Consider the following 13244-nt stretch of genomic DNA (forward strand, 5'->3'; position numbering starts at 1 on the left):
GGAAAAATTCTTCACATCATTAATTCTTTAAATTAGCTCACATTTATTTTTCTTAAAGATTGATACAGTTCTTCTCTTTAGAGGTTGTGGGGTTGGTTATGGCTTTGGGTTGTTCTTTCCCAGCTTACTTCAGTGTTGCATGTTTGTACAGGCAGAGGTGTATATATATATACCATGTGCCTTGGTGGTAGTTTTTTAAGTCACTTCCAGGAGGATTGATGTACATATTCATTAGACAGGCTGCAGAATTTACTGTTTAAAATTGATCTTTGTATGGAAGGGGTTTGGGTTTTTGTGTGTGTGTTTATTTTTTGTTTGTGTGGTGTTTTTTTAGGCTTTTTTTTTTTTTTAGGTTTTTTTTGTTTTTTAGAAGAAGGTTTCTGAAAAAATAAGAAATATTAGAGCACAGAATTGGTCTGTTTGCTTTTGTATGTTTATGGTTAGATTAAGGCTCTCTGATGTTCTTGCACTAAACCTGTATCCTTTGCCGATTAGCTGAAGGCCAGCTGTCCGTGTCCAGCAGAGCGATCCCTTTTGTGCCAGCCGCTGTGGGTCAGGGCAGGCACAGGGCCATCACCTTTCCACAGAGGCGCCGCCATCTTTGTCCATCACCTCAGCGGTGCCCAGTGGTGGAACCAGCTGGGACCGGCTGTGTCCGGCCGTTCACCACAGAGCCGCCCCTGCTGCTATCAGAACCTGGGCACCTAAGCCCAGTGCATAGTGAAAGGCCTCAGAACCATTACATTTTTATTTACTGCCCCAGATGCTGAGATGTTCAGTCTGTACCTCCAGGCGTGTGGAGAAAACGTCTGTTGAGTGTGCTTTTCAGAACAGGGGAAAAGGCAAGAAGATACCCTGTGGCTCAAGAAAGAAGCTTGGCAATACCAGGAGTGAAGGTTGATTTTTTTTGTTCATTGCTTGTTTGTTTTTAATAGTGGAAAAAAACCCTGTATGATTGATTATGGAAAAAAAAAAAAAAAGAATGCGGTGGCTAATCCATTACTTAAGGCCTTTAAAATGAAAACTAGATGGCTTTTCCAAAGCTCTGCTGTTGCCTTGAAAGTGTGAGCCTGGATCAGGATTTTGCACCCGGTAAGGAGCACTGTTTTTTAACTCACAGGAGAGGAGTCCTTTTAAGTCTCTGAGAAAGAGAATCAGGGCTAAGATTTAGGTGGAAGATCCGAGACTGGGTTTACCCTGGTGTTGATGTTTAATGCCACAGAGCTGTCTGCCAAAGCGTCACCTGAAGGCATGTCCAGGAGCAAGAGGAGGAGTAGCCAGGCACTGACAATGTCCCCATGAGTACACACCGTAGTGGGAATTGCTCTTCAGTTGTATTTGGTAGCTTGTTGGAGTCCTTGCTAGATGCTTGTATTTCTGGAAGCTGTGATAAATGTAACCTTGAACTGAGGGAATGGCAAGTAGCGTGCTCAGGTAGAGGAAGGACATCAGTCTCCAGTGTCATGTTGGTTCTGGGGTCATCCTGATGGGTGATTTCACCTTGTGCCGTGGGAGTTTTATTGACTGGTGGGGATGAGGTAAGCAGGGCTCTTTAAGTGGGCTCCATGCACAGCCCTGCTCATATTAGCGTCTTATTATAACAGGAAGATTTTAGAAACTAATGTGAATTTTGAAAATTTTGCTTCTGCTCTTTTTATGTGTTCACGGTCCTAAAGGTTTGTGTTCTGTTTTGTAAGAATCATTCTCCTTTTGTACATTTGCAGTAGAAACAATAGCCTTGTCTATCTCTGTAGCTAGCAAGTTAAATACAGTCACAATCTGGAAAGGTAAAGGTGAAGCAGTGTAGCTACTTGCACCACCTGTTTAATTTCACACTGACCCAAGACCACCAGCTAATTAAAGGGTATTTTCCATGTTGAGGGGTTAACCCTCAGATGTTTGCTTCTGGATAGAATCACCTTATCATAGAGGCTCCTTTTGATGGCCGAGAACAGTTATTCCTTTCAACATGGATATAGGTGCAAAGGGTGATAGAGAGGACTGCCTCTATGTTCTTTCATTTACTATTCTTTGAAGGATGAATTTCTGTTTTCTAACTTTGGAGGGTCTTTGCAAAATTGTAAAAACACTTAATCTTGTAATGCAGAGATAAAAAACAGTTAAAGCAAGAGTAGCTTCCCATTGTATCAAAGTTGAATTGCTATGGCAATGTCATACCACCACACTACAACATACCTCTGTTACGGAATTCTCTCCCATGGCTGTCTTATACTCGGTGGTCTAAATAAGTCTTGCTATTAAGTTTGTGTACATAGATAATAGGCTTAAACAGTCATATTTTTTACAAGTTATCTTATTGAGATACAGATCAGTGGATAACAGCAGTATTTCAAAACCCTTTTTTTGTAATAACGTTCCCCTAGATAGGCACTGAATTCAGATACAGGTCAAAAGTAAAGCAGTGAAGGATTTCGTATAATTCAGACACATATGACATATCATGAGTATTTATAATAAATGGTGATTCCCTACTTGGAAAGTATCTATGCAGATATTTGTAGAAGTATGTATGTGGAAACTATAAAATAGTGCTTGAAAAAATTGGTGCTAAATTAACTCAGATGAAAGCAGATTTATAGGTTTTCAGTGTAATGGTGTATCTTTGCACTAGGTTGGACGGCACTCTGCAATATATTTAATGTTCAGCTACATTAATGAAATTGAGTTTTCTTTTGCCCTTTCTCATTCATTTTTCAGTTCAATACTGTTCTTTGTCTTGGGGAAAATCCCAAAGATTTTATACAGATCATTTTCTCATTAAAATATTGACGTCATAGATGAGATTGGGACTGTTCGTTGTCACCTCACACATTCTTTTTCCCAAGAGACAGTCCATGATTCTGCCCCACAGTCCTGGGTTGGGAACCCATGTCTTCAAGGAGTGAGGGCTAGTCTGAGCGATACCTTCCAGCTCAGGGCTGAGCCTGCTGACAGCACAGAATTGAGCTGTCAGTTGAGGAAGGGAGCCCATCAGGCTCTGAACAGATGTGCAGTGAATCGTGGCAGGTAATAGAGACCTGTAGTCATGTCCAGTTGTCATTATGCTGGATTGAGGCTTACTGAAAGGGAGTTCTTGTGCTTTCTGTGGCTCTTTGAGGAAGGCAAGCCATTACGGGCTTGCCCATGCAAAATCTTTACTCTGTTTATGTCTTTGCCAGCATCAGCTGTAGGCTGTTGGGAATCAAGCTGTGTTTGTTCCTGTGCTGACCCCAATGCCTGCCTCGTCATCTATTTACACCAGTGCTGAGCTTTCACATATAGGTGGAATAATCCCACAAACATTTTCAGTAGCTTTCTTCTACATATTTTAGGAAAATAAAAGTAGTAAGATTGCAAATTGCATAATAATACTGGCTATAATCTCCAGTGATTCACAGCTTTTATGGGATTCAGAATCCAAGTAGAACTATCTGAGTAGCTGAGCCGAAGTTTGGAAGGCTTATTATATAGTTGGCAGTATCTCTGGTGCTTTCATATTTGGTTTAACTGGACATCTTGGGTGAGCGTTGTTCTGATGACAAATCTGAAATTTAAATTTGTGGTTCTGGGTATGTAGTTAGTGGCATGATTCCAACACGGACAGGCCCCTTCCTGCTAGGTTTAATCTAGGTGGGGTGGGTAACAACAGTAGTTAAGACACAACAGCAGGAATTTTGTCCCACTGGGTATGATCTCAGGTTGCTAAATGAACTATATTTTATATGTGCCACTGCATCTTTAGTACTACACTTAGTAATTTAATGTATTTAATGTATTTAATGTATAAATTAGCATGTGTGTATATGTACATGTGCTGTGGTCACACTTTCAATTTCATGACTGATATACCCTTAAATTGATCTGGTGCAGTGTGTTACATAGACAGGACTTTCATCTTGTCTGCAGCTGTGAATCGCCACAATTCTGAAATTTGGTGATTTATTCCCCTTTCTCCTGTCACAAGTGTTATTTGACAGGAAAAAATGAACAGCAGGAATGTTGAGGTATTTCCATATCTGCAGGCACAGTCATAAGTAATTCAGAAAGAATTATTTAAAGTTTTAAATCTCAGTGAACCAAAAATCCTTTTTTTTTTTTTTTTTTTTTTTTTGAAACTTAATTTGAAATGCCTGACTTCAGAAATACACAGATAAACTTTCTCAAGTAAGAACCAATCACTTGTTCTCTATTGCAGTGAGGAATTCAGGTAATTTTTGTGACTGTAGACCCAAACTCAAGTTTTAAATAAATAAACCAATCAGTCCCGTAGACCTTGGTGGGACTAAATCTATAGGATGTGTTTAGAAATGGAAGAGTTATACAAAGAATATTGTCTGGTATGGGCTCTTTCACAATCTTAGGTTATTTATATGGTACTCTAGACGGGCTTTGTAATATATCTGTGTCAGAAATTTGTTGAAAACTCCTTTAAATTTTATATCATCCTTTTGCACAGTTAAAAACAATCCTAAAGTTATGTTTTTTTTTTTTTTTTTTCAATGAAGTAGTACATAGTAGACTGCACTGAAGATATATGGAGACAGTGATTGGGGGGTTTTTTTTGGGGTTTTTTTGTTTTTTTTTTTTTAATTAATACAGATGATTTCATACTTCCTGTACTGCTTCAGTGTTTTTCCAGATAGCTTTTTGAGGATGCTTCAATGAATCAGACCCACATTTATTTTCTTTCTTTAATAAAATAAAAAGTCTTGAATTCTGTAGTATCTGAAGACCTCTTCATATAGCAGTCAGAGAAATGTCCACCCTGTCTCAGTAGCTGGACTAAGAGCCACAGATAACACCCAGTGGTAACTCCCAATCCCAGTTGCTAGAAAGAAAAATCTACTTTTGCACATAATGGTTAGTGCTTGGGTTTTTTTGTGGGTTTTCTGTTGTTTTTTTTTTTTTTTTTTCTTTTTTGAGAAGCTTTTACATTTATATATTGACTCATTCATGAATATTAACTTTCAGTTGTGAAAGTCTGGGGAAACAAACCCACCGCCACTCTTTTCAGTCTTCTGCAGTCTCTTCTGCCTTTCTAGAGAAGAAAACTTGGAAATGTGATTCTTAAAAATGTAAAGATTACAAAAATAAAAGGCAAATAAAAATGTGCAAAACAAAACTTCTAAAACACTAGATTTTTATATATTTTTATGATTCCAGGGTCATGATTTGTGAACATTTGGGGTCAGAAGTACTAGATAAAGCTAAGGAAGTATAAAATAGTTTTACAGTTATACTTTGTCAGAGTAGTCAACCCTTATTTAAAATTGTCTGTTCCATAACCTTTCTTCCTTGGACAAAGTAAAAATCTAAGGAATCTTTATCAAAAAGATGTCAATATTGCTATCAGTAACTGGAGATATGTTTGGTCTCAGTTGTGGAAAATGTGGAAACTAAGAATTTGCTGTAGGCTAAGAAAGGGAGAATCGAGCACAATGCATTGCATCTCCTCTCCCCAGGCCGGTGGCTTCCTCTGGCTTGTGTTCCAGGGGTGTACAATATGCAGGCGGCATCTAGAAAATCAGTACACAGGTGTAATCTGAAGAGTAATAGAACAGAGGATTTCTTTGCAACCCAGCACGTCAGGCTGCCTTAGGAAAGGGACTTGGCTTGCCTGGCTCCCTTGCTTGTTATCCAGGGGAGCCAGCTTGCTGCTGTTTGGTGTTTCACCTTCACACTGCATGTATGTCTGCCAAGTGTTATACTATATATGTGTTATATGCAACAGCAAGGTTGTCTGTAATCGAGTGCATTTTGTAGAACATTATATATGTAGAAATTTTAAGAACAGCTGCCTCTTTTTTAATGAAGTGTCACATGACTTTCTTTTAAGCACACTATAGAATAATATGGTCCAGATGAAAATGCAAATTTAGAACAAACATACTGCAAACCATGCTGAGACAATGGTTACCATTAGTTCAGATTGGACTGGAAGCGTGTCCTGAGTATGGGGACTACTTTCAGTTTGGTTCAGAGACTTAAATAATTGCTTGGCTAATGAGAAAGAGTAATAAAGTGCTTATTAAACTTCAAGGCAGTACCAAGGTGGTAGGGGTTTCACGCACACCAGAGAATCGTGTTAGGATGCAAAATGATCTTGACAAAATTAAAAGCTTCTCATAATGGGATTCAGTTTGATAAGGACATAAATGGTGAAAGAAAACACTGAAGAAAAGTCAAGTTACACTGTTTCTACCTGTAATCTGGGGATAAGATATAATACCTTTACTATTTGTAGCACATGTTCGGGGAGTCTGAAGATCATGGATACAAGCAAGAAGTTTGTAAGTCCCATCTGTATGTATGAAAAGTTCACAAAGGAAGGAATGAGAAGATTCTGTTTTGGAGTGTCAGAGCTTTTCTCTGTAATTTCCTTCTGTCGGCTGAAATGAGGAGGAAGGGTGCTGAGCCTGAGGAAGATGAGCTAAGGCTCTCCTCATGCTGGTGTGGGCACTGTTTCATGAATCTCCATAGGGACCAGGTTCTAGTTATCAGCTCAAACAACTTCATGTATGATTAATGTTAATTGCCCGTTTTGCATGGCTGACTTTTTTCCTCCTGCTGAATTGGCTCTTGTTGCCTTTGATGTGGCTGGTGATCCAATGTCCTGCAATGGTTAGACAACTGATCAGTTTGCCAGCGCTGAGAGGAGACAGAATCAGGTTGCTTCGAGGTCAGAGTTTGCTTCTCTTCTTAAACACTGAAAGGTCAAGTAGAGTTTAACTACCATTGGCATCTTTGAAATGTTGTAATAAATGCCAAAGAAAGGAGATTATTTTAAATCCATGCTATAACTAAAAATCCTTAGGGTAATAGGAGATAATTTTATCTTAATTTATCAGGATGTTGCATTTATTGGTCAAGCCTTCAAAGTATACTTCTCACAATTGCTAGGATGTATTTTATGATCTTTCAGGAGAGCAAAATTTTAATGTGTGGTTTCTGTTCCAGTTTCAGGAAGGCGACTAAGCTTGTAGTTTTCTGTGTTGGTTGGTTTGGATGTTTTTTTTATTTTTTTGGTTGGGTTTTTTCTTTATTACTTTTGAGTACTTGCACCAGTTACTGCCACTTTTCTCAGGGCAATTTGCTCAGCATGTTATATAGTACTTCTACATTTGTCCTTTAAGCCTAGTAAAATATGTCGGTAGTGAAGAAGTCTGTGATACATTTGAGAGCTTCCTAAATCACAAGTCTAGCATATTTTTATCCTAAATAGCTCAAGCATTGTGGAATCAATAATTAATTTATTAACTGGGTATCTTTTGGAAAAACAAAATCAGCAGTCCTTGCTGGGCTGCCTCCTGCCAATACATAAATAGTTGATGACGAAAATGAAAAGTGTAGAAATAAAATTCAAATCTGAATGATCAAAGTATCAGGTACCTCATCTATCACAACTTGGAATAAACATATTGCAGAATGTGTCATATCTCATTGACACTGCAAAACATAATGCTTTCCCCTGTTATGTAGCTAACTGCCAAGTCTACAAAGTTTATAGGCTGCTAAGATACTGTGCTGGTGGTAATCCACTTCAGTTGCAGAAATATGAAGTACTGTTGAAATATATTTCTACTTGGTTTATTCTTTGCTCTCTGGAGGATAGGATACTATTTCAGTTCCTCTAAAGAAGCCCAGAGAATGAAAAGCAAAACATTGTGATAAATTATGCTAAATGGTGGACTAGACCCCAGAGGAAATCATGCTTCTGTGGTACAGTATTCCTCCATTTATCTTACAAATGTTACATCTAATGTTAATTTTGTAGAGGGAAGGCATTCAAAGATTCATCTGATCCTTTTAATAATAGTTTTAATGTTACAGTGTTATTTGTCAACCTCATACCATCATACCTTACTTTGAATTTTGACAGACCATTCATACAGAAAATATTTTGGGCTACTAACACGTAACATTTTATTTTGCAAAACACAAATAATGTATTAATTAAACTCCAAAACTTAACAAATAATTGCCAGCAAGCAATTACCATTCAATTAAAGAGTAATTACATGGTTATTTGTGCCCTGTAAAATAAAGCATTACTGAAATCAGTAACGCAATCAATATTTTAGCAGAAAGAGGATGCTGCAGTGATGGACCTTTCAACCTGTGCTGATTAAATTGTCATCCAAATAACAGTTTCCTAGTTAAATCACCACATGTTTATTTGTCTTGATTAATATGCAAATTCACTTCTGATTCTAGAAAATCTCCTATACTTAAAAGCACAAAAGTAGAGTGCTGTCATACATCAACAGTGATGTGCTGTATGTTTCCACTGATTAATTACATTTCACAGTGTTGATGAATTTGTGGATTTTATGAAATATAGCTGTCTGCAATGAGCATAAAATAGCATTATAAAAGATGGAGCTGATCAATAATCTGAATGAAATCACAAAACCAGCCTTATTCTGTTTTCTGATTCAAATTAAAAATCCTTGGGATGTCTAGGGAATATATAAAACTTTGAGAGGAAAAAAATAACAAAATTAGCTCTCAACAGGAGTGGAAAATAAAGTAAAAACAGACATTAATGAATTATTTCTCAACATTTAAACATATAAATTTTAACTGTCAAATATACTGCTTAAAATGTAATCTAGTCTCTGACAATTCTGATTGCCAATGAAATACAAAAATGAGCAACATTCGGGTTAATACATTTTTCTCTTTCAGAGTTTGTGGGGGTGGGGAGATTAGTCAGAATCACTGTGTAACTATAGTGCAAACACTGGTAAAACCCAAAAACCTCCAGTCGTCTTTGCTTTCAAGTAATTGGTGACCCAAGGGCTTTTTGGCTTTGGTTTTATTTTTGAGAGATAGTAATAGATAGTAATTTTAGTCAGTGCAGACTTTGAGCTGGCACATTTATTTGCACTTACTTAGTGAAAAGAATAAGATTACTAAATCTTTTAATGAGAGTCAGTATTGTACTTCTGGTTTAGTCTGTGTGGTCTTCCCTTGGGACAATAACTTGTGAACTTTAAAATAAAAACTATCAGTTTCTAGCTGAATTTAGAATTGAGTCATTTTCCATTCACAAAGACCTATTGATGGCAAATACCAAATTTATGGCAAGATTTTAGAATCTCAAAGAAACACATTTAAAATTGTTTGAAGCTGGTTGTTCCTGTTTATGCTTCCTTTGTTATCAGTGAGGAAGAGTTTTCTGCACTGGTTGAATATAACTTTTCTGAGCGAGATAAAGGAAAAGGTGAAGAAGAAAATGCAGTAAAAGAGTAGGGTGACAAAAGAGAAATAATATTAAATAAAGTTAATATTTATATGCTAATGCTATTAGCATTTATATGCTAATACTTACCTAATCACAAATGATGTCTTACTCTCCCCAAATGACAATTCTACTTGCCTTACGATTTCTGCTCAAGGAATGTATTAGCAATTTCCTCTGTATTGTGAAGGCCAGGTATGTTTTAATTAGTAGATGTGAAATTTGTTGAAATTCTGTACTTCATAAGCCTATAAGAAATGTGCTGCCAGCTGGGAGTGTTAAGATAGACCACTGAGATATCACTGCTTGATGATGCCAGCCAGCCCTGGCCCTGACAGTAGCAGGTTCACAACATAAAGAAAATCCCATAAGAATTTGGAATCTACTACTGGTTTTGTTTCATTTGCATAGAACTTATTAAAAATAACATTTAGAGCAGGTATTTGCTTCCTGTCTCTGGAAGTCTATGGTTTCATGTTTAAACAAACATGCCAGAGAATTTGTTTCTGGCCAAAATGGGAATGGGAGTGTTTGGAATTAGACATGCTACCAAGGTGCCCTCTGTGAGCTCTTGTGTCCACCCAAGCAAAAGGTCATGGTAGATGCGCTCTGTGGTCCTCTCCAGGCCATGTAGCTGGAAGTGTGAGGTATGAGCTGCAGCCTCATCTGCAGCGATCAGAGCGCTACCTGTCTCTTCACTCCAGTTCTGTGGTCCAGAGCCACATGTATAGCATTAAAGCTACTCACATATAAACTACAGAACACAGTAAAGACTCAGAAGATTCCTTTGCAGGTGTTGGATGAATGACAGTCAGTCAGCTATAAGTAGGATCTAGCCTTGAGTTTTTAGTTCGAAACCTGATGTTAAATTAGAAACAAAGAGCTTTGATTTTATTTGAGCAGGTTCAGATGGGAACAATTCCGTTCAAGTTGTTATGGCTCAGCTGTATAAGACAGACCAGAATCTGGCTCCTAGTAGTTACTGCTATATAGTAATACTTGTTAAAAAGTATTGTTATGCAGAAACTGCATAAGCAGGAGTTGAAATGCTATTGTCTCCCCTTCTTTTCCTCTGAAACCCCAAATCATAAATAAAATGTCTTCATAAAACCTTTTAAAACTGCTCATTGAATTTTTAAAATGTTTTTCTTAGATTAATATCAACATATGGAGCTTTATGTAAAAGGTTTGTTAGTATTTGAGTTTGGGAAGAGAATGTTTTGTAGTTTCGTTGATTGAGCTCTTCTGCTGGAGAAAGCGGCTAATTTGAGCTGTTGTATAACTTTCTTCAGAGCCAGTAAATGCCAGCTAAGCACTTCCACGTGCATGTGCATAAGCAGGGGCTTCTATATATCAAAGCAGCAACAATCGTTTGTTTAGAACTTCTACATACCAGCCTAATACTGTCTGTTAGACAATATTCCTGTGCAGTGGATGATTTCAGCAGGTGATTTTAATAGAGAATGCATGTGTGTGTCTTAACTTCCCGTGAAAGTCAAATAGTCTTATTTTAGGTTTACTTTTTATAGCCTAGTGAGTCTGGGTTCTCGCAGTAGGCTTTACTACATAGCCATCATGGTATGATAAACAACTTAAAGCATAAAAAAGAAAAATAGGAAAAGTACTGAATAAAATGAAATACAAAATGGACAAATCTGAAGGTAAAAAGAGGGGGAATAGTTTTATAGAGATAAAATAATAAACCAAAAAAATGATTTTGTGTTAGTTTGATGTACAGTAAAACAAAATAGCACTAGCACACTGTGAAATATGAACAGGTTAATGGTACCTCTGTGTAGTGCTGCTGGAAGTTGTCTTCATTTAAATGCAGAGTTTGTCTTACATTGATGGAGGGCTCTGCCACTGTAAGTTGATAGAGTGAAGTTTAACTTAAATTTCTTTGTGAACTAGAAGTCATTTTGGAAATGCTTTCTATTTAAACCTTATTCATTGTACCAGCTTAGTTATTTTACACAGTGTTTCTCTATATTTTATGAAAAGCTCTATTAGTCAACAGAGTAAAACTTGGTTTGACCGAAGAGAAGTAGCAATACTTTTCCAAACAAAGGAGGTTGCATTTTTATTTGCTGGCTTGGGGAACAGTCGATTCAATGGTGGGTTTTTTTGTCTGTTAATCTCTATATTATGATGGCAGCTGTGTAGGTTACATGTACACACACTGATTTAAGGGTTAAATGTGGTAGTTGAAAACAATAGTTAAATGAAACTGGTCTGTAAACATACCTTTATCATATTGGGTTAAAAAATTCTATCATAATTCTGAAGTTTGTCAAGGGACAGTGAGATTTTTGACAGGTTGGTCTAACATTCCTGGGGTTGACCTATGTGTAATGAGTAAAACCACTAGCAAATAAGTAGTCAGTTTTGGAAAAGTTCTGAGTTAAATTATTGCTGCGTCTTCAGAAGTAAGCCGTTTCTGTGGTGCAGGTGTGTGACAGACTTTGGAGCAGTTACTGCTGTGACCCCTCTCCACTGGTACATGTAAGGTCATGGAAACCCTGGATATTGGAGAAGCTTGACTACTGTATGGAGAGTAGAGGTACGCGTAGATGTGCCTCCTGTAAGGTCAGCCAGGCTGAGGTGCCTGGTCAGCCTTGAGCAGTGTCGCGGCAGCTGGAAGCAGCATGGTTGTGTTCATTCAGCACAGGGACTGAGCTAAGAAATGGTGTTGCGCCCAATCTGAACAGGTCTGGCACCCTCATAGTCGTTGTGTTATTATTCTGCAACCCCTGTAAACCATGGCTTGTGAACTGAGTAATGCATCTGGTTGCATTTTCAATACTTTACATGTGAATTACACATGCATGAGAATCTCTTGAGCGCCATTTTACAAACATTCTTAATATTACTTAGTGAAGTAGTGGTACAACAGGGCTAAAATATGAATTGCTTTCTTTCTGGTCTTGTGATACAAATTAAAAAAGAATATCTTAGCTTTCTGATCACTTAAGTGATTTTGTGTTAACTATAGGTGCTGTTTGGCAGATTATTGTTAGTTCTCTTGAAACCTATACAATTCTCGTATGCTTAATCAACTTTTTTCCTAGGCAATAATGTCTCATATATATGTGTGTATCACTGGTGGTTCATACATCATGTACAAATCAATACCATGTGTAGTAAGCAAATATTTCAGAAAGAAAATGCCTTTTCATTTATCCTCTTATTTCATCAGCTCACGACCAGGAAGACCCCCCAAGCGTTCACTAGGAGTTGCGATACAAGAAAATGCACGTCTTCTGCCTCATGGAGTTCCAGGCCTCTTATCACCAGGACTTATCTCTCCGACAGGTAATAAAATCCATCAGATGATCAGCCTCATCTCTTCATACTGCACAGCAGTTAAAATAAACTAATATTGATCTAACTGCCTTGTCCTTCAGGGCTTTTTCAAGCTTTACCAGAGGTTACATTATTGGATTTTTTGAGTGTTCATGAAAACTCTGTTTTGTTGCTGCAGTGACTGAAATCTAATGGATTTGTAATTTAGTTCTTTATTAATTGTGGTTTCCTTACAGGAAATTCCATTAAATGTGTTATTTTAGTAAAAGAAAAAAAAAGAGAAAATGAACTATTGTCTCCGAGCCCTGCAGCATGCATTTCTTCCTTTCAAAGGCATGTGTGTTTTAGTTCTCATGGGATATGAACAGCGTGGCTAATGCGTATTGTATTGTAACATCATTAATAGATGCTGGGAAGATAGAGAAATGCTTGGACGAATTATAGAAGAAACACTTGAAAAGCAGATAAGTCCATGGCCACAGTGGATTGTACTTTCATGATTTGCATTCAGTATTCTAATATGAAAAAGCTAGCATAAAAATATGCGAAATTATAAACAAGCCCTAAACATAATTCAATGACTAGTATTTTATTTCAGTTCATTAATTTATTAATGGAGTTTAAATTAAATCTTGTGCTAATCTCATGAGTGTTTTAATTTTTTATTAATTGCTGTGTGGTAAAAGGTAAGTTTATT

General features: G+C 37.2%; 1 protein-coding gene across 3 annotated transcripts in view; it reads left to right on the forward strand.

Moving 5' to 3' along the window:
• The window catches only part of DACH2 (dachshund family transcription factor 2), a 285743-nt gene that overhangs the window by 129028 nt on the left and 143471 nt on the right, over positions 1-13244 (forward strand). For all 3 annotated transcript variants that reach the window (XM_065689268.1, XM_065689267.1, XM_065689265.1), the window contains exon 2: positions 12441-12556. In XM_065689268.1, the coding sequence (XP_065545340.1) occupies positions 12441-12556 (116 nt within the window). The remainder of the gene's footprint in view (positions 1-12440; positions 12557-13244) is intronic.

The sequence above is a fragment of the Lathamus discolor genome, chromosome 9, assembly GCF_037157495.1.
Source record: "Lathamus discolor isolate bLatDis1 chromosome 9, bLatDis1.hap1, whole genome shotgun sequence".
Classification (NCBI taxonomy): domain Eukaryota; kingdom Metazoa; phylum Chordata; class Aves; order Psittaciformes; family Psittacidae; genus Lathamus; species Lathamus discolor.